The 26,231-nt window shown below is 32.1% G+C and overlaps 1 protein-coding gene across 1 annotated transcript in view; it reads right to left on the bottom strand.

Moving 5' to 3' along the window:
* Window positions 1-1,653: 1,653 nt before the first annotated feature.
* The window catches only part of LOC119830161 (D(4) dopamine receptor), a 67,249-nt gene continuing 42,671 nt past the window's right edge, over window positions 1,654-26,231 (bottom strand). The window contains 7 exon segments of the mRNA XM_038353064.1: window positions 1,654-2,585; window positions 2,991-3,095; window positions 5,478-5,601; window positions 7,490-7,706; window positions 10,377-10,506; window positions 11,636-11,738; window positions 19,219-19,695. Of these exon segments, the coding sequence (XP_038208992.1) occupies window positions 1,688-2,585; window positions 2,991-3,095; window positions 5,478-5,601; window positions 7,490-7,706; window positions 10,377-10,506; window positions 11,636-11,738; window positions 19,219-19,558 (1,917 nt within the window). The 5' untranslated portion in view covers window positions 19,559-19,695 and the 3' untranslated portion in view covers window positions 1,654-1,687.

Genomic DNA, 26,231 nt, shown 5'->3' with positions numbered 1-26,231 from the left:
GTATATTTTTAACCTTCCATGTTATCTAGTAACCACGTTACTTGCTAAGTAACTTAATGTTTACAACATTATTTTAACAAAAATGTTTAAACATTTTTATATGACGTTTATTTCTGTATTATTTTTATCTTTTTATATAAAATAAATAAATACTATATATTCCATACATTCCAGTACGTGCATCGTGTGTAAACACCCTAAAAGTTACCTACACAACTAACAGCAAAAACGTTATAATTATTATATCATTACGTATTCATAATTCACCGCGACTCATTAGTTTGGATATGACTAGAATAATACAAATTGCAAATTGTTTTAACAATATCGCTATTCACTTCATTATCCCTATTAATTATGTTTATTATAATCGACTAGATCATATTTAGGCTTTCAAATAATAAATCTAATTACATGCTAAGCTTTCAGGCAGTCGGTTGAAGGTTATGTCTGCATTATTGTACATATCTAGGGCATACAATGAATGCTATTGTTCGTCTGATAGCCACTTGTGAATGTGTACACAATTCTATATAAGCTATTTCGTCATTTGCTACTTGGCAACATTTTAATATTTAATATTCATTTTTATTTTGTCATGGTACTTCGAATCGATTTCTATTCACGCTTTTGTTAAATAAAAGCGAGAAAATTGTTAAATTAACATAATATTTTGAACTGTATATTACCGCAGGTAGCGGGGTTCAACGGGTGCAATTGCATTGCATCACCATGTCCAAGAAAGTGCACAGAAATATAAAAGTAGGTTCTTTATGTTATAGTTTCATACTATGATTAAAAAATCAAATAATAATTGGTCATGAAAGTGTAATGTATGAAAAAGTAGGTATTTAATACTCTCAAGTCTATACACATACTATATAATATAGAATATTTATATTGTTAGTATGAGTAGATGCAGATGCACCTCTCTGATCTCCGACTTATCCTTGGTTGCTTTAAATATTATGGATAAATATGAAAATATATTTGCGATTGGTGATATTTCAAGGCATCTATTAAATATAAATATCAAACGATTCTACGACATAACTCAAAAGGGTTTTTTACGATTGTACGATTGAATTAATGTAATAACAAGTAACCAAACATATGTTATATAAAACAGTATCTTTGATATAGGAGAATTTCGAATTGCCTTCAATAAATAAAACATTATTTAGAAATTATTTCTGTTTCTAGAAATGTAGTATTTGACTTTAATAAAACGGTAAGTGGTACAAAAAATCTACTTTTATAAGTGAGTACTTGTTGACATTTTCGACGTTAAAACTTTAGCAAACAACGATACTATGTGCTCCTGCACTTATCTAATTTACCAATCTATGAAATATGATGGATGATAACTACTTGCGTAGTTTGATACGCGGCTGATCAATCACGTTACCGCTACGTTATAGAAAAGTAGAATTGTCCTTTACTATGATATTAAATAAACTTTTATACTTTTCAAGCATTTATTTTTAAACTCTAGGGCCTATGGAATGTGACTTTGTGCGAACAATTAGGTAATTATCCACCAAGTGAATTCACTATGCTAACATTGACTAGATTAGATGAGTATCATTTAAAGCTCTGTTCATACAAATTGAGATCGCATGTTTCTCACTGAGAGCGCACCCAGACCCGGGTCAGAGGAAGGTCGGATACGCTCCCAGGGTGCTGGCTATCTTCTCTTCTTACAATACTGACAAAGCAGAACTTTCTTAAAAGCCTGCCTAAATACTTTGTTAAATATCGTATAGAATATTGGATTCACCATAGAGGAAGCGTAACCCAACCAGAGCACGAAGTCGAACACCCATATAGGTATACGCTTCTCGCATTCCGGACAAACGGCTGGCACCATATTTAAAATGAAAAACGGAGCCCACAGCACGACAAAAGTAAAAAACACAACCCCGAGAACTTTAGTCGCCTTTTGTTCGAGCCGCAATATTCTCCCGTGGCGAGAGGAATTACGCGATATTACACTGGAATTTCTCGAATGATGCGTTCTGGGAGTCTGCCTTTGCGGGGTGGCGTTGGTCTGTGGGCGGGAGTTATTAGATCTCTGGCCACGAATGGTTCTAACAGGCGTCGAAAGAGTTGTTCTTGCTGCACCAAAGCTGGAGCCCCGTCTGAATCTTCTCGCTTCTTCCCAAGTCACCATAGAAGATGCGCCTCTACTGGGTCGTCTGAAGAAACTCGCGGAAGATTCTTCGGGTTTCAAGTTTCCATTTCTTGGGTATCCATTACACCCATTTATGTCTCCACCGGGTACGATAATAACTTCTGTGGTTCTTCTTGGTGGTGTTGATTCAGAACCGAAGTAAGGGCACGTGCAAGGTGGTGGTAATAATAAACCATCTTCCGAACTTCGCGATTTCGCAGTTAGGGTGACAGGGGCAAGAAGGCCATCATTTCCTTCGTCGTCTGAAGCGCTCCTTGCTCTGTGTAGTGGAGTATTTGGATCACAAGCTGAAGATGGCCTTCTTTTGTCTTGTAACATAGAAGATGGTGAACTCGATGAAACACTCAGGGATCCAGGTGTTAGCATCCCCCCCTTATCGGATATGTTTGTCCTGTGAATAAATTTATTGTTGAAGAAACGACACAATGAAATAATTCTGCAGCGAAAACAATTCATATTGTAGCTCTACGATGAAAATAAATTACATTGATAAGGACTTGACTGGATGAATCATGAAAATGTTCATATATTTCGGCCCTGTAATCCATTTTGCGATTGAAAGCTGATAAAAACAATTATTTTGTGAGCGCAACGTTAAACACCAATAGTGAAAAATGCATGCTGAATTCCAGTTTCCAAAAAATAGTCGTGTTTTTTACGAATACCACATTTCTCGATCACGCTCGATTCAGACTCATGAACATATAAGATTATTAGGTTTTGAGTGTACATTGTCCAAATGGTGCGTGATCGTCACAAGAGCAATACAACGAACAAATAAGTGCCATGGATATACCCTTTGGATGCCTTAGCTGCAGCGGAAGCTTCCAAGCCTCGAGACAGGCGCAACATCTCTGCCCCAAAATGATGCAGTGCGCTCATTGCTGATGGAGCGGGCTCACTGTGCAACACAACATTGGTACACATGTAACATTGACGTGGACTAAGCGAACAGGATGAACAAACAGGTGACCTGCCGTGGTGTCTTTTAGCAGGTGTAATTCTAGTGTGGGAAAGGAATGCCTTTTTCTCATACTGGAATTACACTTGCTTTAAGGCGTCATAGTATATAGAGGTACTTAGAGCCGCTTTCTCTGTTGATAATGTTCTTGATAGCCTATTTGACATCCTTCGAATAATTTATTTCAATTCTTATATGCTTTAAATTTTTTCAAATGTTGTAAACATTTAAACAAAGTATTTAAATGCTTTAAAATTAAAATAAATTATTCGTTACCAAATACATTATCTAAACAGAACTTATCAGAGAGATCTGAAACCAGCCCTTAGTGTATTGTAATGGCAGATGTCTATAATCGATTTAGGTAATGGATGTATTTACTACTATCGAAATGATAACATTATTTTGAATGTGAATAATAAGTATTACGGGTAGCTCACAAAGAATGATCAATAAAGCAATATTTGAATAAATAATAACCTAGTAAGTAGAATAAAAAAGAAATAACGAAATAACAAAATATAAATATTAACAGATCAAACGTAAGTCGTTCATTCTATTTTAATTATGTGCAATTATACTTTCCATTCAAAATTAATGTGGGCCTCACGATATTTAAGACGTGAATGGTGGTGAATAAAATTGTTGTTTATCAAATCGCTATTAATTCCTCGAATAGAATTATTCAGTCTTATTATTCCAGGAAGGATTTTTTCTATACAAAAATAAGTAAACTTGGAATATTCTTGGAAATTTCGGATGTATATTTTAACAGTTCCAAGAATCTTTTTTTATTTTATCCCAATTCGTGGTAAATAAATGATTTATAATTATTAAAGCTTTGTGTTGTCAATTGCGAAGTTAATTGTACAACTTTTGGAAAACATAAAGCGAAGCCACAATAACATTATAATTAGCATGCAATGAAATCACAACATAATGAAAACGACATTGTCATTATATGAAGCGGTCTAGACCAAAGCCAAGCTATTCCGAACCGCTAATTGAAAGCTTAATTGTAAGGTTGGGTTCAGGTAATATTAAATTAGTGTCTGCATTAATAAACAAAGTAAGAGCAAGGTTTATTGCATTAAAAGCGTAAATTAAAATTGTTCTGCTTCCGTGCACAGGCGTAGTTAGATTCTGATGGGTTTTATTTATATTACTAAGGTATTTCGTGAAGTTTTTTTTGCTTATTCTCTTCATGTTACTAATTTAGCACTTCTAGTAATGTGAATCATATAATTTATTATAAATTTATAACACAAACACTATTGATATCTTAGCAACAGTGTACGAGTTTTTGAGTTTGAAATGTTTAGCAGAATCATGTTTCGCATTGTTTGATATATACCTTATATTTATTTATTTGATTGTGATTATGAATTTAGTTAGAAAACTGTTGATTTAATTCAGGGAACATTTAATGCAACAGTAGCGTGCGAATGCCTACACACCAATTAAAACCGCATGTTGGAATACTCGGTAATAATTAAATCACGGGTAAATACTTTTACAAAAACGCTTTCATATGTTTTTATTTCTTTCTATTTGCATTTGTAAAGAAACTTTGTGTTGTCGCGTTTTGCCGATATGCACTAAAGTTTTGTTAAAAAACTTGATTGCTTTGAATTAAAGTTTCATTTTTATAGAAATAGCTTTAGTCTTTACGAGTTCGGTTGTTATTTGTGTCTAGATAGTGGTTGAATATTAGAGTAGCTAAAATTAATAATTTTATTTGCAACGAAATTATCAATTATTCATTGTTACAATGGATTTCGTATGTGATTTTTTCTAACAAATGTTGATGCTAGGTAAGTAAAATCCGTTGTCAGAAGTGTAATTTTTTAAATTAAATGAATGAGTGCTACTTTCTCGTACATAGCCACGAAACAAAAAAAGATCGAAGGGAAGAAAAATATAAACCAAATTAATGAGAAATATATGTTACATGTCGTTCGACCATAAAATTAGTACGAGCATTTGAAATAAAAACATATATTCTGAAACTGTAAAATCATAATTTAGTTCGAGTATTGTAGGATCAGATTTTGCTTGTTAGCGTTATAAAAGCTTGTGGCGAAATAAAAAACAAAAAGCGGTTTGTTAAACTCTCGTGTTTATTTAAATGTTCAGCCGCTGTTAGCTGGGCTTTTTGGTATGAAAAGTTTATTTTAAATATTGTATTAACATGATTAATACTAACAGCATGTGTGTTAAAATCAAGCTAACATTTAATGTTAAATGCGGAATATTGAAAGCTTTTAAAATGAAAATTTTGTAACACAAGCACTTAAAGCGGATAAAACATATTTGAATTACCTGGAATCTTGTAGCCACAGATCCCTCGTGTCAATCGGTGGTAATTCGGTTTCGGTGGAGGCGGCGGAGTGTTGTGGTGTCCCTCCTCTTGGGCTGAGAAACCTCTTCCATGTACAACGGCGCTCTAAAAGATTTATTTTTTGTTATTTGGTGGTCGCAAAGGGGTCGAGATTAGATCTTAACCATACATAAAACAGAGTGATGTGTGTGTTAAACGCATGGTAGTGTGTGTAGTGTTTTTAGATGATTTTGACGATTTATTTTTTGTGGGTTATTTTCTAATTTATTTTTTTCTAAAATAGATTCTGCACTCCTTTTCTACTAAAACTATAAATGTACCAAATTTCATACTGCTCTGGAATAGGGAACATCATTTATACAAATTCGGAGAGAGTATTTAATATTATTTTAAGTTATAGTTAAACAAATCGTTATTTGTAAGAAGGAAAAAATACATTCGATTAAAGAGAAAGCAGCTATTAATTTACACTTTTAAGAATATATATTTGCTTTTCTTGAGAGTAATTTATTTCATATTTTTCTTCAAATTTAATATTTTGTTTTATTCATAATAAAAGTACATCTTAAGCCGGCTTTGGATTTCATTGTTTATGCTGAACATAAAATATATTTAACACGCTTAAAAGAAACATCAAACAATTTCGATTAAATATTTCACAAAAGGGGCTCAAGGGTACTGGGGTTTTTATTTATCTGACAGTATAGGAAACACATTAATCCTTCGTATATATTCTTAAATGAGAAACGGTGTAATCCCTTCTCTGCTTAATACATTAATTATTATAATCTTCAAATGTAATACATAAATTTGTTTGGAACCTTCTTTACTGTTTTTAAAACAGGAAGGTTTTGCTTCGAAATTTTAATATACATGTGAGCGGAAATTTATGTGGTTTATAAGATTGATGAAAAATTAAGTATTATCAAAATAGGTAACAAAAATTACCTATTTTGTTTGAAGGTTATTTAAACACATTCTAAATGGATTATACAATTATATACAAGGGATTTTTGTTTGACTTGTTTTTTTTAGAGATTAACCCTTTGTACTAACACTATTTATGCAAGTGTGTGTGTTAATTTGTCTTTCATTCACGTCGCAATGTAGAGATTTTTTGATAAGACTTTGCGTCTGGAAGGAAGAGCACTCTCTTGCCTCCTAAATCTCCTTGCAACTTATCGAGATGAAACATCTAATTTCCTTGAACTACGTGGGCGAAGCCCCGTGCGGAAAGCTCGTAAGGTTATATGAAGTTATCTACATTTCAATTCACAAACGAGTTTCACAAATTCAAAACTCCGCTTCCATTACCGATCCCGCTACCGTGTGGATATTTGCAAGAACTCAACGTGCGTCCTGATTCTAAAATTGGAAGTTGTCGAATTTATGAATACATTACAAAAATGCCATCAACTATGACTATGATCGAATGTATACCAAGAAATGATGTCTGATAAAAAACTCATGTGATATTTTTTAAATTAAAACTTTTAGTTAAGCATTGATCATGATATCTGTGGATATTGTGTGTTGCCCTCATCTAACTTGAACCTTGTAAGTGTGCTTTTAATATCACTACGAGCAGTTTTGTTCACATGGGCACTTTCATATGTCTTATCAGCTTTCCGCTCGCTTCGTTCCTTGCTTCGTCCACGTAGTCAAAGGAAAGGGTGAAATTTATTTTTCCTATATATCAGGGTTTTTCTGGTATAGTTATGTTCTATCTCGAGTCTCCAACTCTGTATCAATTTTTTTTTCCAAACTGTTTTGTTTTTCTATGAATTCGGTGTGAAGAGACAGACCGACAGAGTTACTATTCATTTATATGTTACACACACAAGAAATTTACAATTACAAGTACCCAAAGCATTATAAGGCAATTAATAGATACTCATATATACTACGATATTTGTAGGAATGAAAGCTGCGCCGTTTTCCTCAACAAGTAACACGACCGTACATCCCAATTCACATTCTACAAGCGACATACAAAGCATGCCATAAATACCGATGGGGATCGCACCGAGCCATCCCGCGGCCCACCCCTGGCCCAAGCCCTTCCGTTGCCTCGCGAGTAGTTGCACCGTCAGCGCGTATGTCAGTAGCATCACCCCCAGAGGTATATAGAAGGATATAACCGAACCGATCGCTTTGTATAGCGGATCGGGGATTTGACAGGAACCACCGATTAGAACCGATTCCTCGTTCTGGAACAAGGACAATACAATATTCAACATTGTATCTTGTTTCAATTCAATGTGTTATAATCGTTATTTTTCAAAACAATTGACGGTCTCAACAACTATCACATGACGTTATTTAATGTGTAATCTCATACTGATGTACAAATATACTAGATAATAAATATATAAAACCAGATACAGGGCTTTCGCATAATAACAATATAAATTAAACGTATATCAATTGAAATATTATGCAATCATAAGCCTCTAGAAAGCAATTAAATAGTAATATAGAGAACTACGAGTTAGCAATTGATACACATTTCATACGTTTCAAATTAAATAATATAAAAGCTACGTACGTTTTTAAAACAAACAACTGAAAACGGAACTGTTGTCATCTAAAAGCAGTTAGGTAATCGATTTAATATCCTATCTTAATAAACAGTATTGAGGATCAGAATATCATAAGCATAGCATTAATTACTAATAATATTCAGTGTTTGTTCAGAACGTTATCTAATTAGATAACTTATGGATGTGTGAATTAATCTGTAATTCGATTATATATTCCATCATATGGGACTCGCAATTAAACCTAAACCCTATTATCATTTATTCGATAATTCGCCAGTGTTAATTTGGTTTGGGCTTATCGTAATTTGTTATATTATGTTAATTTTAAACTTGTGAATGTAGCAAATATATTAGGAAATGCTTGAAATAATGACTTCGATATCAGCGAAGTTTGAAAGAAAATATCAATTTAGATTATCGTATAACGCAAATGGTGTAAAATGTATTATATCTTTTATACTGAATGCACTGTGATCAAATTGTTACGCTAAATATATATCTTATGTCAATAAAGGTCTGTTGGTTTGTTGTTGCTTCATTACACAAAAAGAAATAATCTAAAATAAACAAAAAATCAGGTGTACAAACGCCTGTAAATTATTTTGCACACTTTTTAAATCTACGAGGTTGTATTAGTGTTAGTATGAGAATTTTAGAGATAATTGCAATGAGAATAACTTCATTTCTCACAAACGTGTCGAATGAATGCACACTTGACACAGAACAACATGTAATAAATTGTATTTCAATACGAATAGTAGCTGCAAAGCAAATAATTTTAATGGGATTGTTTCGTACTAAAATGCAATATGCGTTTACAAAAACCAATTCCGAGTGTCAATGGATAACTATGATGCAATGCAATTTATATCCTCTTTTTTTTATAGATACTTAGTGTACGAACTGAATGTTTATAAAGCTTTTTAAATAGCGTTACTTACATGTTTTTAATATAATAAGTTTTGTTATGTAATATCAGCTATATTAAAAATATATAATAAATTATAAAAAAATACAATTACAAAAATAGTTTTATTGTATTATATTTAATAAAAATACCAATATAAATAGGTTATTGCTTAGTTCTAAGAATGGTTTCAATTACTTAACTATTTCATTTTATATTAATTTTAGATGACTTATTTATTACTTTTAAATTTTAATGAATTTGCTGTTTGAATGAAGCCGTTTTCAGTTAATAGAAATGCTCTTTTCGACATTTCTTTTAATTAATTTAATTTATAAAACAAATTCTGAGAAAACGGAGCTTGTCATTTAAGATAGTTAAGTCTATTAAAAACAAATAAAAATTTCAATTTACGAATGACCGTAGTAATGACAAATTACTTTTAACAATATTGTTTTTTATAGTATATTCTATGAAGTTCAGAACGTTAATATAATTTTGTTTAATGTATAAAAAAAACAATGGAATGGAATATTTTTATACTTTAATTAAAATAAAGTCTTTGATGTGGGAACCTCATACTCATATAATTAAACAACTCGATTGACTTTAAACAGTGTTGACTATTTAATTTTCAGTTTTATAGCATTGAAATGCTTTTTAAATGAGAAATTTTGAAAGAATAGAAAAAATTTGATCACGAGGCAGGATTCGAACCTGCGTTTCTTGCCTAACTTGTAGCTAGGCGTTGCTACGGTTAGGCAAGATATTTTTTTTATTTTTCGAAAATTGACCGTGAAAACATAATAAGCGTTAGGAAAAACAAAAGCATTTAAAAGTATGGACTAACTCGTTATATATAAAATAACCTTTAGGTAGTTATATTGTAAACAGAAATACAACCAAGCAAGTAGTTACATTTTAATATAACACTAAAAATAGCTCTGATATTATTTGAATGAGGAAATCTTGCGGTTCACAAGGTCTTGAATAACAAACGAGGCTTCTAAGGAATGTATTGAACACAAAGACAGAAACCCGAGGGTTTGACCGCATATTTAGTATCAAAGGAGCCAAAATAACTTATAGCAGTAACATTTTTTGATTCAAGGTCGATATTTATTGAGATGAGAGATTCAAAGGTCAGGAACTCAGCTGTGAAACCTCACGTGATTGTACTTTCCTTAACAAGTCGCGTATTTTAGAGTATTATGTTGTAAGACTCTTTTTAATTGGTTTATATTGAAAAAAATGCCTTTCGATAATATTGAATACAAGTAAATTGAAAAAAGAATATATAAATGCATCATGTTTCTTTAACAATAATTATTACAATTAATAGAACATCCCAATGATTTAAAAAGATCGTTCAGCTTCTGAACATATAAGTATCTATTTAATACACTAAAACAAAGAAAACATAAAATTACCTTAGAATACATGAGACTTAATGGTAAGCTCATAGCAGTGGATAGGATCCAGACAAACATGATTTTGATTGTGACTCTCTTCCTTGTCTTGTTCCTGCCAAAACGCATTGGGTAGCGCAAAGAGAGATACCTGAAAATAAATGAAGCTTAAAGCAAAACAGTTAAATTCTATTTGAATAGTTGATTTAGCCATGGCTTCGCTGGCGTTTAAATTGTTAATCTTTTTAGATTAATTTCATTCTCGAATCTACCTGAAGACACACAATTTTGTTCAAATCGTTCTTAACTTTTAGGAGGAGTGCAGTGACAAACATACGTATAGACTGAATAAATATAAATATACAAACATTATATCAAATAAATCGTACCTCCCCCATCTCACCTGACGGGTCTAAGTTTTATTACATCACAATAAATTCTGTATTACATACAGAAAACGCGTGGTTTTTTATCGGTGCAAGCATTTTCTGTTATTTAAATCATCTAATTTGTTTGGACTATTACTCAAACAGAAAGAACTACGACTCGCTAGTTGAAGGTTTTTATTTCACTAAAGATTTGAAATGAAAACCAGAAACACGAATGAATATTTAAACATTTATTCAGCTTATTGTGCTTGTAGTCGTTTGTGAACCTGATAAGACCCTGTTTGAAACTGTTTGAAGAAAAGTGGCCTTTCCATTTATTTCGTTACGTTTTTCCTTTTCATTCATCCTACGTATCTTTATTTTGTGTGTATTTCCTTACAACTTTTCAACCATCCCGGTACAGTAAACATTTCCAGAAACCAGCTGCTTAAACATTTTACAGAAGACGTTATTAAGACTGTACCTACAATGTACATACACTACAGTAAAATAAAACTCAGAAACTTGCGAGATTTAAGATTTTTTTAGGATTTAGTCGCACCGTCAGGTAAGCTATTCTCGTGGGAAATTTCGCTTCCTTGAATCCATAGAAAGTTTAATCAGCGGGTCGCAGACAATATTATTTCCTTTAGCTTTAATTGCCACCGTACAAGAGTCTCTGCACCGCGTATTAGCTGGATGGAAATGTTATTGTTATCTATTTACTGTTTTTGTTTAAATTCCTTTACATGATTGGTATAATTTTTAATGGTTATTTAATTTAAAAAGATACAATAAAGACCAATCTTGACTACGAAAGAGAAACACAGAAATATATATTCAGTCAGTCCTTACAACTTGAAGGCTGTTTGGATTTTTTTGTTAAAAATATTTATTTTATAAAAGACTTACCTATCAACACTTATAGTACATAGATGCATAATAGACGCCGTGCACAGAAGAACATCTAGGCATACCCACACCAGGCAGTAGACCGCTGGAAGCGGGAAATAACCTGTAACAAAGGATATGGACTTATTGTCATTGTTATGCACATATATGTATTATATATATAGAATTAAAATGTAAAATTGAGACAGATCTATTGTAAGACAGCAACTACACAGCTTCTTGCCGGCTCTTCTTGTAGAAACTGCTTTCGTTCGCGTGGTAAATTTCAAAATTGTGTTATGACGATTCAAAAGTGCTTCGTCACAATCAACATTCGATAAATAGTAAAAACAATTGCTTATTATGCATGCATTAATCGATTTATACATTCTGTTTATTAATTAACAAGGAGGCTTATGTAAAACAACATTATGTATTAATTACATCCACATGACTAATAAGCTATTTTATAGTTAACTTAATCCATTATACATTATTCTAAGACAGGGTATATTATTGTCACTTGCATAGTGTCTTCAGGGGAAGTCACTATGTTCTTTCTAATTAAATCAAAAACATTCACAAGTCATAACAAGGAATGTATTTTAGAAACAAATTATAGTTTCACTCAGCAAAGAAAAACTTTAACTAAAGAAAAATAATACTAAATAAAATGTCCATTAGAGTTTCCGCGAAACTTTTTATAACGAACGCGATTCCTGTTAAAGTATGATGTCATTTCTATTAGTAAGTTAAATATTAGTTGATGGTGAAAAACACTAAATAAATATCTCAGTGACTTCTTTTACTAACTTTGAATGTACCGATCAAATAATATACCTACTTCAACCTTTGGTTACTTACTACATGCACAGACGTGGTTTTAGACGCTATGTATAATATGTTCCTGTATATGGGAAATAATGGTAACGGGCAGGACAGACTTTTTGTCGAGAAGCCCATGAGAAAGTGATCGATGGGGGGAAATCCCTAGACTGTCTTTTTACACGCTTTTTATTAGCTTCACCTGTATGTTTGTATGTTTGTTTGTAACCGACTTCTTTGGGCGCGATTTTGACCCACTTTAAACGGCCAGATTTCGTTCAAACTTTGTAGATTTATTGAGGACCGATGACAATACACTAATTTGATAAAATTATTCCATTTTTCAATTTGCAAAATATGATAAAAGCGTGTTTTTTAGTTTTTTTAAACTATTATAATATATTATTATGTCATTGTCGGCAATAGAGCTGGTGGGTCGCCTGATGGTTAACGCTTCCACCACCCATGAACATTTGGAGAGGCGTTAGGTAGATTGCAGACCTTACGTCTGTACAAATTAGGGATTAGATTTATAAGATATTTCGGGTGGAGCTGTGGCGAGTTTTTATAAACATTATTAAACAAAATCTTTTTAATTTCGTTACAGTATTAAAATTGTTGGTCTGATATGTATTTTTAAAGTTGAGTTACATTAAAAACAAAATAATAAAACTATATATAATAATAAAAATGAATTAGTTATAATGTACTTAATATACCTATATTAATTTAAAATAACAAAACTATATAAAATAATATATACCTATATAAATTTAAATATGTATTATTGTATGAAAGGCGCGATAAAATAAAATATTTGGAAGGTTATATTAAAGTGGGAACATCCACTTAGCTAGGAAAAACGGTATAACGTCTATTTACGTTACTCGTTCTAGCCGCAGTGGCTAAATACAGACCTTTATAAATTGCCATCATTACTCCAAAGTTAGATATGCAGCGCTATTCGTGTAATGCTTCCAATTACTTCACTAATATTTCAGTTGATAAAACATCGAGTTTATTTCCACAAGAATCACACACACGCTCAATTCACAAAACTTATAATTTACCGCTCGCCTTTTTTTCACTAATTTGAAATTAGAATTACAGAATGACAATTTTTTCGCGCGTTTTTTTTTGAATTGAAATTATTTACGGCCAGTTATTTTTGACGCAGAAACAAATTTTTTCTTTAAAGATTTTTTTAATAAGAATTAATAAATTCAACATTAAATAACATTAGCAACACTAATTGAAGGTTATTAATATTGAAACAGCAATGTTTAGATATGCTTTGTAACTGACGGTAGTGGCTTTGAAAGGGACGACGTCAGAAACTGACGTCAGCATTTATGAGGACAAAAGCTATCGTTGCGGCTTAATTATAAACTTCGCTTTACATGGTCTTTGTACGCATCGTTACATCAAAAGTTAGGTTAAGCTTACAGATTATTATGTACCGACTTTTGTACAGTCACACTTCGACATTACAAGAATATTTATCTAATTAAGCTATTCGTTATAACGTTTATAACTTTTACTCTTCTCTAATTGAGCTAATTTTATCGGGTAAAATGTCTAGATGGGTCACTGCAATATAACCGCAGTCCAAAAATCTGGTTAATATTTTTAAGTTTACGTTCTCTATTCCAGAACAAAAGTCACAAATTTGTCCTTTACTCCTACGAATACGTACCTAGAAATAACAGGTAAGCTACAAATTAAGATACTACCTACATTTTACATTTGTTCTTTTTATTTTTATTATCCAAATGGCGTATATTTGACATACCACAGATAACATCATACTATACTAGTCGCATATTATGGAATTATGGTCTTATGTAGTAAACGGTCTGAGAACGTGTTATAAGTTATTATTGACTTACTTAGTTAAGTATATAATTAATTAGTATAAAGAACCCGGACAAAATAAAGAAGTAATTAATTTTGCAATATAAGCGACCCTTTCAAAAACTTTGGTTAATTAATCTTCGACGGACCTGCAGATGTTGGGTTTTGATATTATTTATTTTGCCAGTGATCATGATAATAAAAACAAAATATTGTTATAATTTAATTTTGAAATCTGTTCACATATCTACCTTGGATGTTTTAGTAGTTATTCTCATAAGTATGGTATTAAAGGAAAATTAAGAAACATGATAGTTAGGCAAAATCATAACTAAGAACGATATCTCTTTTTTATTTCATTTAGAAGACAAATATTTTCGTTAGGAAGGCATTACTGTTCCCAGACTCTCCGTGGCTGTAAAGTATTTAAAACATTAGGATAAATAATATAATTAATAATTATATTGATACGGGTCAGTATTCGCAACAAGAAATGGGGAATCTCTGATGGCAGTGAGGCTAGGCGTTGCTAGGGTTTGACAAAAAGACTCGGGTACGAAAGCCGCCTAGGGAACAAAATTTTTTTTTCATTAAAATTTCCCATTTATATTTATTTTATAGTATTTTAATGCTAAAGAACTAAAAGATAAATCTAAAAATAATAAAAAATTGCGTTTATATTTCGTTACGAAGTCTTCAATTTATTTTTAATCCAATTTTGACGAGATATACCTATTGAAACTTTAGCCGTAATGTAGTGAATGCAGTAATGCAGTTCTATAACTGCATTTCTGCATTTATTTGCATTTAGTGAGGGTTTGTTCCGTTATTAAATTATTCACGACGGTTTCCTTAAGCTCGACGATATCAATAAATAAATAGAGGGACTTTATAATATTTTTTCAATATCGTCAAAAAATTAAGTTTACTCGAGAAATCTTATTTTGCAATTACAATACAAGGTACTTTATTCAACTCGTATAAATGAGGTAGAATATTAATAAATGAGGATGAAGAAGAAAAAAAAAAGATGAAAAAAGCAAGAAAATGAAACATTTATAAGGTTAAATAGGCTTTATCGCTTATAAGCGGGCTATGCAATTATTTAATTTTAGAAAAGTAGAATCTTTTATTTAATAAGTTTGTGTGTTTGTTGCTCTTTCACGCAAAAACTACTTAATCGATTGCAATGAAATTATGGTACGTAGATAGCTGAACAACTGGAATAACGTATAGGTAACTTTTTATCTAGATATTCCTACGGGATACGGATTTACGCGGGTGAAACCGCGGGGCGCAGCTAGTAGGTTAACAATTGAGTCATTTTATATTTTCACACGCCTACGAGTAAACTTCTCAGCAGTTAATTAATTTTATGAATTAATTATGGAACTATTTGTGTGGGCTGAGTAACACAAAGAAGTAGTTTAATATATTATTTACATTCATAATTTTCTACAGGAAAATTAGCCTAATTAATATAAGTTTACATACTATAATAACAACCCAAACTTTTCCGCTAAGTCGAAAAGTTTTCTGTGTTCGTTTATTCTATAAATTGCGATGGCAACTTTTTAATTTAATTAAATAACAAATATCAAGTTTTCATATCGATATTTTATCATAGGAGCACATCTGCACTAATGTTATAAATAGAAAAAATTCGTATTTTTGTTTGTTTGTTTGTAATGGATTAACTCAAAAACTACTGGACCGATTTTAAAATTTTGGTCCATTTCTTGACATTTTAATCAGCCAGATTTCCTGTTCACATGAATAGTATTTATCATAGAAACTAGTTTAAATACTTATTTACTTCAAAAAAGGAATAATTTTCAATATCACGGTATATTTACTGTAGTGTAATTCGCTGTAAAGTGTTCGAAACGTCGGGTTAATAATATAAAGAATAAATCACGTTTAAAATCCTTTAAAAGTTATTAATTTCCTAATGTATAACACTCGCGTAAAATCAACCACAAGAAAATAATATAACTGTATTTATAAAAGCAAATAAATTAGGCTTCTTTGGAGAAAAATGTATAGCAAAAACTACTTAGATTATTTGTTGACATGATATTCAGATCCAAACTGATCGAAGACTATCTAGGTATTCTATCTATATTATGAATATTTATGCAGCATTTAGTGTTTGAATACTTCAACAAAACCCACGTTTTATAATGTTAGAGGTGATAAGAATTAAAAAGTGATTCTTGAGCATATTTCAAGTAGGAGTCAAGTCTATTTCAATGCTAATTGGCCCCCATTTTATATACAAGAACCTCGTAAGACTTGCAACGTAGAAGAAGCATATTTTTAGCTTTAAAGGTACAATTTTTAACTGAAACAATGAAAGCCATATTTTTTAAGATTTTGATCCTAACAAATACTATAAAAATAACTAGCGTTTGGCCCGCGATTTCGCCCGCATGGTAAAAAATAACAATTGGCTTGTAACATAGCTTTTTTTTATATTAATGAATTTAGAAATTACGAAGTAATATAAATGCGCATTATAATGGAACTTCCCACCGGAAAGAGGTATTACTTCGCAATAAAAAGTATTCTATGTACTATGTACTCATACAACCTATTTCACTGTCACAATCGTAAACAATTTATCGTACACATACATACTTATTTATGTCCCTTCAGAAAACGATTGTTTTTTTCTGTTAGTACATAGTATGGGACAGATGTATTTCATCCGGGGATGATACACGTAAGCGATCAAACTTGTCAGAAACGTCTTCTGTTAGTCTGCATCCATAATCGAACACAAGATATATCGGTTCTACACTCTCAAAGGAGACGGTCATAAAACAATTGGCATATTACCTAAACAATCGGCAATAAAACCCAGCCTTTATTTGATTCTCTTGCAGATAATAGCACTACAGATACAGTAAGATCCAAGAGATTTCATCAAAGGAACGAAACCAACAAATGTGTCGTATTGTGCTTGAAATGGTACATTTCTTTGAACTGAGACTAATGAAATGTTAGTTGCTACCTCGCTGGTGGCATTCCTACTTCCTTTGTATTGTATTCTTTTATTTAGAACTAGCTGTTGCTTAAAGCTTCGCCCGAATTTTTCATCTTACAATCTGTATTAACGGTTACCTACTTCATATTGGCAAAAAATTTCAGCCCGTTAACAATACAGTACAACGAAAAAAAACTCACTAATTTCCAAGCAACTGTTACGATCATAACTTTACGACAGATTTCAATCTCGCGAGTTCTTAAAGTGCCATAAGATTTGTATCGAAATCATTTCATGAGCCCTATGAAATTTCTCTGAATCTGAGTTCACGTTTTTCAATACTCGAATGATATATCAGACAAGAATTTAATAAATACATCGATAGTTTCATCTTTAAGTTACTAGATGAAATTGTCTCATTCCTTCTATATTTCCTTTTATGTCAACAATTGAGTTGAGAAACTTGAAAACATTTTAGCTGCCGGAGTACGTTCAACTTCGAGAAGGAAAGAATCGGTAAAGTGATGGACGGGCGGAAATAATACAGAGTCGACTTTATTCTCGTCTCATTTTTCAACAGAATATGTAAAGCAATTGAATTATACATTTCACGTGTTTTTAAGGAGATTTTTTGGAACTGTCATGTATTTTACTGCGATGAGCATCTAGAGCGCTACGTGATTTGTACACGCAAGTATAGTTCATCGTCTCTGAAAATTTTAATTTACATGTAAAGGAAGTTGTTAAAATTTTTTTAATAACATTTCATGTATAGAAATTAAACACTTTTTTAACGGATTTTAAACGCCATTTATTCATTATATTATTAACCCGACACTTCGAACACTTTACAGTGAGCGTGGTCACGGGGAGACTGGAGTCTTTAATTTCTAAATGTATAATACTCGCGAGAAATCAAACACAAGAAAATACAATATTTCATGTATTTTACAAGACAAAAACATGCGAAATTTATATTCTTACAAGGTATGTGTTGTCTTACACATTAAAATATATCAAGTATCACATATATTTAAATAGAACATCTCACGAACGTATTGATATTTCAGATTCTAAAGTGCCTCGACATTTGATATTTAAACTAAGCTTGGTATGCAACCTTTCGCTAGTTAAAATAGTACCAATTTAAATGTTTGTTCACTTTTAAAATGTGGGGAATGTGGATGTCTTGTTTCCATTTTGACGAAGGATATAATAGTCCAGACAAGTATTCTTATTTTCAGTCAGTATTCTTGCCTAGAAGATTTGCAAGAACTTTTTCAATAGGTGATAATATAGCTTTTGTTTGCTTTTTTGCACATAAGATATAATTATCAATTGGTATATATAGAAGGCAAATAGAGTTAATGCCAAAACCCACGAGGCTGACTTCCCCTTTTCCTCACTCTTACTAGTATGGACTAACAAAGGACTGCTAATAGTAGTAGTCCTTTGTTTCCTTGTCAATCGTTTCATTATCTCCAAAAGCTGACAACACATTTGCAGAGGCTTCCTGCTTCTGCAAATGTTCACGGGCGGTTGTGGTCGCTAACCATCACGTAACCACCTGCTGGGTTATCCGCTCTAACATAAGAAGTCTAATTTATAGTTACTACAAACATTGTTCTACTTTTGATTGGGTTTTTACTTTTGTTCAACTGAAAATTACCAAATATTTTTTATAAAAAACTATTAAAGTTCCTACTGACAGAATTTAAAAACCATTCATTGTAATCAGAAAAATTATTATAACCATAAAAACTATATGAACGTTCACGAGCAAAATCTAATTAATTAAAACCAACTGCAATATGAAGTTAAATTCTAAGTAATTAAAGGTAAAAGATTTAATATAAAAGTACACCTTTTACGTTGTTAGACATGTTCAATTACAATATCTAGCTCATTAATGAACTAATCGGGAACATAAACTCACCTCTCACTAGAGTCAGTATGCCCACGGGCATCACCAACACCGCCACCAGGAGGTCCGTAATCGCCAGGGACATCAGGAAATAGTTCGTCACATTCTGCAACCTCCTCTCCAAGTAGATCGCCAAACACACTAACACATTCCCAGCCGCCGTGCACACCACCAACACTAATGCAATCAACGCCCACCAATTATTCACGTCTTTATCCTTATCGTCCGTTTCCGTTCCATTGCCGTTTTTGTCTTCAATTATACTATAGTTGCTTGTTATAACACTCCAAGTTACATTAAAGTTATCGATAGCATCGCCAGTTGGATAGATAATGAACTCCAGCTCATTCATTGTTAGGCGCTTGCGGTGTCGTATTCAATTTCATTTTGCGGAAGCGATTCATCTTATTTCATAAATGTGGTATATTGTATTCGGCGGGTCCATTTTCTTGTTCATTCTTTGAGTAACATCCCTGGTACATTTATCATCTGTAAAAGAAAATTGATATTATACTATTGTGTTGATAACGATCCATTATAGGTAGTTGATTATATAATATAAGATCCTATACTCAATAGAATTTATTTCATCAACTGTTTCTAGGTATGTAATAAAAAAGCAGTTTCAAAAGACTATTGTTTTCCAATCAATACAATAGCTGTTTGTACCTGACATGTGAACCATCGGTGAGTCTTACCGTTATTTTAAAACTATCAAATGCTTATAGTTACTATTTTTTTAATGCCAGAGTCGGCAATAGAGCTGGTGGGTTGTCTGATGGTAAGGGCTTTCACCGCCCGTAAACATTTGGAGAGGCGTAAGGTCGATTTCAGGATTTCACAAATGGATTGCCGAATTCAAATTGGTAAGGGATTGAGAAAAGATTGATGAGAGAAATAAAGGAAAGGACTGGGAAGGGTAAGAAAATGGATATGGGCCTCCATATTCCGAAAATTATCTGCTGTAATGCAAAAAAGGTATATTCTGCTATCATATGTTTAATGTATCCCGCTATGGAATCGAGGGTAAGCGACAGTTGGCGCGGTCATAAATTGGACGAGTGACCAATAACGGACAACAACAGTTTTCTTTAGCTTATTTGTTCCCTGAGTATCGTGATTCTGACTCTCATTTGACCCATATTTATACAGTCTCCATAATTACTCAAAGCGGTGTATACTTTTGTTTACTAGTTACACAGTTGATTGTATAGTTCGCTTTTAAATTAAAAATTTCTCATGAACAGCAATTGCAACGGGCGGAACAAGTTAATTTCTTAATGGAGTTATTTCTTCACAATCTTATAACGCTTTTGTTAAGCAGTCTTATTATAACTTTAAGTTTCAGACGAGTTATTAAGTTTTGTAAGGTTTTCTCATTTCTTATATATTAAAATTTTTATTTTGCTTACTTGTTGAGCAAATTGGAGCTTTAAAAGATATTATTAGAATTCAAATCCACATTGCGTTTAAAAATCTAGAAACATTAATGCTAGCAGCCACAATACCTCAAAATCAAATTATATTTAAGTATGTTTTAAGACTTTTTCCAATCACTTAGTTTTATTATATGATTAAATACGAGTATACTACAAAAAATATAAAAAGTAAAGTCACAGACGATATTCACAAATAATAAATTAATGAGTTTTTACTACTTTTCGATTAACTATAGGTACAAACTAATTTATGAAACAATTTGGCTTTTTCATTATATTTACTTTAAGTTTTCTTTATTAAACTTTAAGTTATTTCAATTAATTGTGAAATCTACGACGAAGTTACGTTATGAAAAACAATAACCTTACACCCACCTGTTTAATGTTAATACAGAAAAGGATAAAGTAAATTTAAACAATAAATATATATAGTTTATTGCAATTGACAGGGTGACCCGAGTTTGGAAACAGAACTTTAAACATTTTTTCGTTTTGTTATAGAAAAATTAAAATAATTTCTGTCGCGTCTAGCTTTATTTTTATAAAATTATTAATTATTATTCTTTTGAGTCTCTTAGGATATTACTTGGTAACTATAGTAACTGTGAATAACTATTTATATAATTAATACGATATAGATGTCCTGTCAGAGAGATTATTAAAGCGTCATAAATCATAGGAAAATTGGTTTTAGAAGCAAGTAAGAAATACTGAAATGCTATCAATCAAATTTAACCTAGGTTACTAGGTCTACAATATATTATCGAAACTAATGTTATGAAGAGAACCTTCTGTATTTCTTTTATGTTTGTAGCGTTTTCACGCAAAAAACACTGGGCCGATTTTAAAAATTCTTTCATCATTAGAAAGCTGCAACTTCACTGAGTGACATGGGCTATATATATATATATATATATATATATATATATATATACCACAGCCGAAGCCGGGAAGAACAACAATATGTATAAGAACTTGAACGCCTCAACGGCTTTTAATGATTCTTGCTTTACTAAAATGCCTTTGCAAGTAAACTGTGCACTAGATTGGAATATTTCCAAAATTCACCTTGGTCCGTAATATTTTGTCAAAACAGTATTCGAAGAAAATTGATGCTGACCTACTTGTATGTATAGAATAATCGATCAGCAAGACAACCCCTAAATATGTTTCCTACGTCACCCAAAGATAGACTGTGGATTGACAAATTTTCATACATGAATATTAAATTGACTACTGACATCCGAGGTATCCAAAAATCATTATCAACCAACCGCCTTGGCTTCAACCGTGATATGTTTTTACAAAAGAATATTATTTTATGTTCTTGCTCGAGGACCACCCAACAAGGTTTCGAGCAATATTCTTGATAAAACGAATTGTTTTACAAATGTTCACCGTATCGCATAGTCGAATAAATGTCTTTACAAATGAAAAGTTTTGTAAAACATGTTTGGAGCTTGGCCTCTGTCAAATCGATTTCCTACCTAACTACCCTCACATAATTAACATTCATAGTAACTGTGATTTCTTAGTAACTAAGCCTTTCATTTTTGGCTGCTGCGAAGTATCTGATATAGTTTTAATATATTCTATTTAAATACAGTAAATTTATGAAAAATCTTTTAATTATAACCAATATGAAGAAGAAAATGTTATAATGTAATAATAGCACTTCTTTTTTTATACAAACCCTCAAAATAATTATGATTAATAATAAACCGTCTTCAAATTGTGAGAACTAGTCCAAATTTAAATAGAACCACGCGGGAGGCTTTCACAACCAGCTTTCAAATAAAAAAGAAATATAAAAAGTTATGAAATCGGTAAATAAGATAATAGAGAAAATACTTGATAATAAAAGAAAAGAGAACGTATACAAATTAAAGACTTTTTAACGGATCTTAAACGCGATTTATTCATTATATTATTAACCCGACGTTTCGAACACTTTACAGCGAGCGTGGTCACGGGAAGACAATACTCAAGAGAAGTATAATACAGGCGTAAAATCAAACACAAGAAAATACTAAAAAGAACGTAGTCCACGAGGCTTGAAATAGATCGCCCATCGGATCCTTCTTTATTAAAAAGTTATTTGGAACTCTATAGGATATTACGTAACGCAGTCCAATAATAGATTGGATCCAACAAACACGCCGGCTTTCTTTATAGCGACAGTCGCTTTCTGAGGGCAATACCATTCGTTTCACACCGCGGACAGATAGCGAACGGGGAGGAAATTAACAAAATAAATTATTTGCGTATCCGTGTGGGGGTGGACGTGACGTAGATTAATCAGTTTTGGGTGTAGTTTTAAGTATGATTCCTTCTGGGTGCGTTTTGCGTTGAACACACGAGGGATGTTTTTTATTTCAGTTTTTGTTGGAGAATATGTTGGCGGCTATGAGAGTTTATTACAAATTCGATTAAATGTTGACCGCCTCGTGATTTAAGATTGTCAATAGATCATAATATTTAATATAATATAATATAGAGCTCATCCAAAGCACATCCAAAATGTTTACGTGTAGGTGTCATCTTACACATATATTTTGTTAGTTATAAAAATAAGTAGCTTGATAACAAAACAAGATTTCTTTTAAATTCCTTTATTATTTTTAAGAATGTAGTGTATTTTTAAGAGGTGTATAAAAAAACTAAATAAATATTTAACAATACGTTTGAATAAAATGGAAACTATTATTGACGATTTCTTTTATGAATAAAATATGTATATGAATGTCATTGCGGCAACTGAGCTGGTGGTTCGCCTGATGGTAAGCGATCACCACCGCCCAAGAACATTCGCAAAGGTGCCTCTGCAAATCGCGATTGATGATTGGAAAGAAGGAATAGAGTGGGAGGAGTCCTTACTCCTTCTCCTTAGAAGGAATTGGGCCTCCGGCTCCCCTACACACCGTACGAAACACAATAGCATTCTATTATATCACGCCGGATTTTTGTAGGGTTTGGTACTTCCCCGGCGAGCTAGCTCAATTCGTGCCGAAGTATGCTCGATGCTCCCACATAAATATTTACATGATTCGGTGGTGATCGCTTACCATCAGGTGTAGCATCAGCTAATACACATAAAAAAGAACTATTGTTAGTAAACCATAAGCGTATTAAATAAGTTACACACCATTACATTTGTTTACAGATACTTAGATACGTCCCCAACTTTTATATCTTTCTATTCAATTTCATATAGAGATTCACAAAGTTTAACAATAACTCCTCCTTTGTTATAAGACTTATAAAGATTTATTGTGCTTTTGTTTGACCCATTTTGTGAGTTCGGGTCGTAGGTAGCATTTTGATAGAGTCAGAATTGCTTTCCTGACCTTTCGTATGTGTGTTGAGTTATGGCAAACTATAATATCATATTTGCAATTATTGAATAATAATAAAAAGTTCCGCTGCGACTTCGCGAGTTCGATAGTAAAAGTATGAAGTTGCCTTCATTAAAGTAAGATTGTAAAACAAACTAGCTGTTGTCCGCAGCTTTGCTCGCTCGGTCTTAATAAAATTTCATGGTACAAGCTTTTGTTTTTGTTTTATCCCCTTAGGGGTAAAATTTATCAAATTCCTTTCTTGGCGGATGCCTACGTCATAACACCTATCTACATGCGAAATTTCAGCCCGATTCGTCCAATGGTTTGGGATGTGCGTTGATATATCACTATGTCAGTCTTTGAGTTATATATATTTAGATAACATAAAGTAACAGACATAATATAGACGTCTAGCTAGCCACTTTCTGTATAGTTTGGGAAATTCACATGGGTATGAAATGTACCAATTAGACTATGTCACTGTCTAGCCTCTTATCTCCAGCAACAATAATTATACCATGAAGTCACTCCATTACGACTTTAATAGATAGACCAATAAACATATTTTCGCATTAATCCTACTTTCCTACTAATGTTATAATTGCGATGTTTGTAGATACGGTTGCGTGGGTGTACGTTACTCTCTCACGTAAAAGCTACTGAATCGATTTTAATGAAACTCATATAGCTTGTACATTAGAATAAGACATTTACTTGCAATTGCCTTACCAAAACCACAAATAATAGTAAGGTCTATTTATTTAGTGAATGGTAAGAATCAGTTTTCGTCAATGTTATTTTGTAATTTGCAAAAAATATTTTAAAATAATTGTTTTTATACTCCTATTGGTGCGAGTTTGTACCGCGTTTTTACCAGAAATATTAATTAAACGATTCACAACTCTAACTAAAGGCATTAACCGGCAAAGTCGCATAACAATTTCGGCATCATTAGCATAGCCCGCGACAGAAATCAAAGTCCAAATGACGCTTCATTGCATTTTAATAGCTATTAGTCCAGGATCCATCGCCCATTTTTGCACTTGATTACTATCAAGCTAATAATCCGTGAGTAGCTTTATTTTGATGAGACGCCCAATAATTTCCGGTACGAAACTTTCGATTGTGGTAGCTAACAGAGGTAGCAAGGATAAAATATGTTGATTTGATGATTCTCAAATATTTATTACTAACTGAATTTTTTTTTGTTAAATCTCAAGACAACTATCTAAATTATTCGAAAAAATATTTGTCCTACAAAATCTATGGTTTGATCAAAGGGTCCCCTCTTTCCGACATGTATCGATAACGAGGTCATCATAAATGATTACTAACCAGCTGATTTTTTTTTTGTACTTAGTTAATATTCATGTAATTTAACAGACATATTGTCCTACAAATTGCGCGGTACATTATCCCGGTCCTACGCTCAAAAGTAGTAGTACAGATCCTTGATGTAAAAATAATTACTATCAAGCTGAATATTCGTGAATAGCTTTCGTTTCGATGAGTCGCCCAACAATTTCCTATGCGAAAATTCTCAATTTTGGTAGCTAACAGAGGTAGCAATGATATGACGGTATGAGTTATTTGAGAAAGGGTATAAATCAAAAAATGACAATGAAAAAATTTTAAAACATAAAATCGTAGGATATGATCCTTCCAGTTTGCCACCAACAAAACAAGAATTGTTGCAACAAATTGAACGAACTGTATTCATCTGCAATGTATGGTGTAATGCACACATGCAGTGCCCCACGGAAAAATTGCCAGAAAATTTTGGATGGACAATAATTGATGGTAAATATGAATATTATTGGTTTGATGGTCCCCAAAGTCCATCATTTGAAGAATTATCTTCTGACTTACAAGGTAACCTATTAATACTATTTTTATGTATTGATTGATTATTCATTATTATATAATTTACTTAATTTTTTCATGTTATTACAGAGTCAGATGTCACAAGTGAAGAAAGTGAAACAGATGAAGATGATAGCGATGTTAGTAGCGAAAATTTATCAGATGAATCTGATGAAGATTAACTTCTTTATATATATATATATATATATATATATATACACAAATTTTTGTACCTAGATTACTAAAAAATAAAGTTATTTAAATTTAAAAAAAGATTTTTTCGCTGTATCTTATTTTACAAATAGGGAAACGAAAAAATTACAATTCTTGTCGGACTAGTGATACATACCTGTTTTCTTGTAGGACGTTGTTTCATTTGGGCAGA

This window comes from Zerene cesonia, chromosome 11 (assembly GCF_012273895.1).
Source record: "Zerene cesonia ecotype Mississippi chromosome 11, Zerene_cesonia_1.1, whole genome shotgun sequence".
NCBI lineage: Eukaryota > Metazoa > Arthropoda > Insecta > Lepidoptera > Pieridae > Zerene > Zerene cesonia.
The sequence above is the reverse complement of the archived record's forward strand: the minus strand, read 5'-3'. Positions and strand labels throughout refer to the sequence as shown.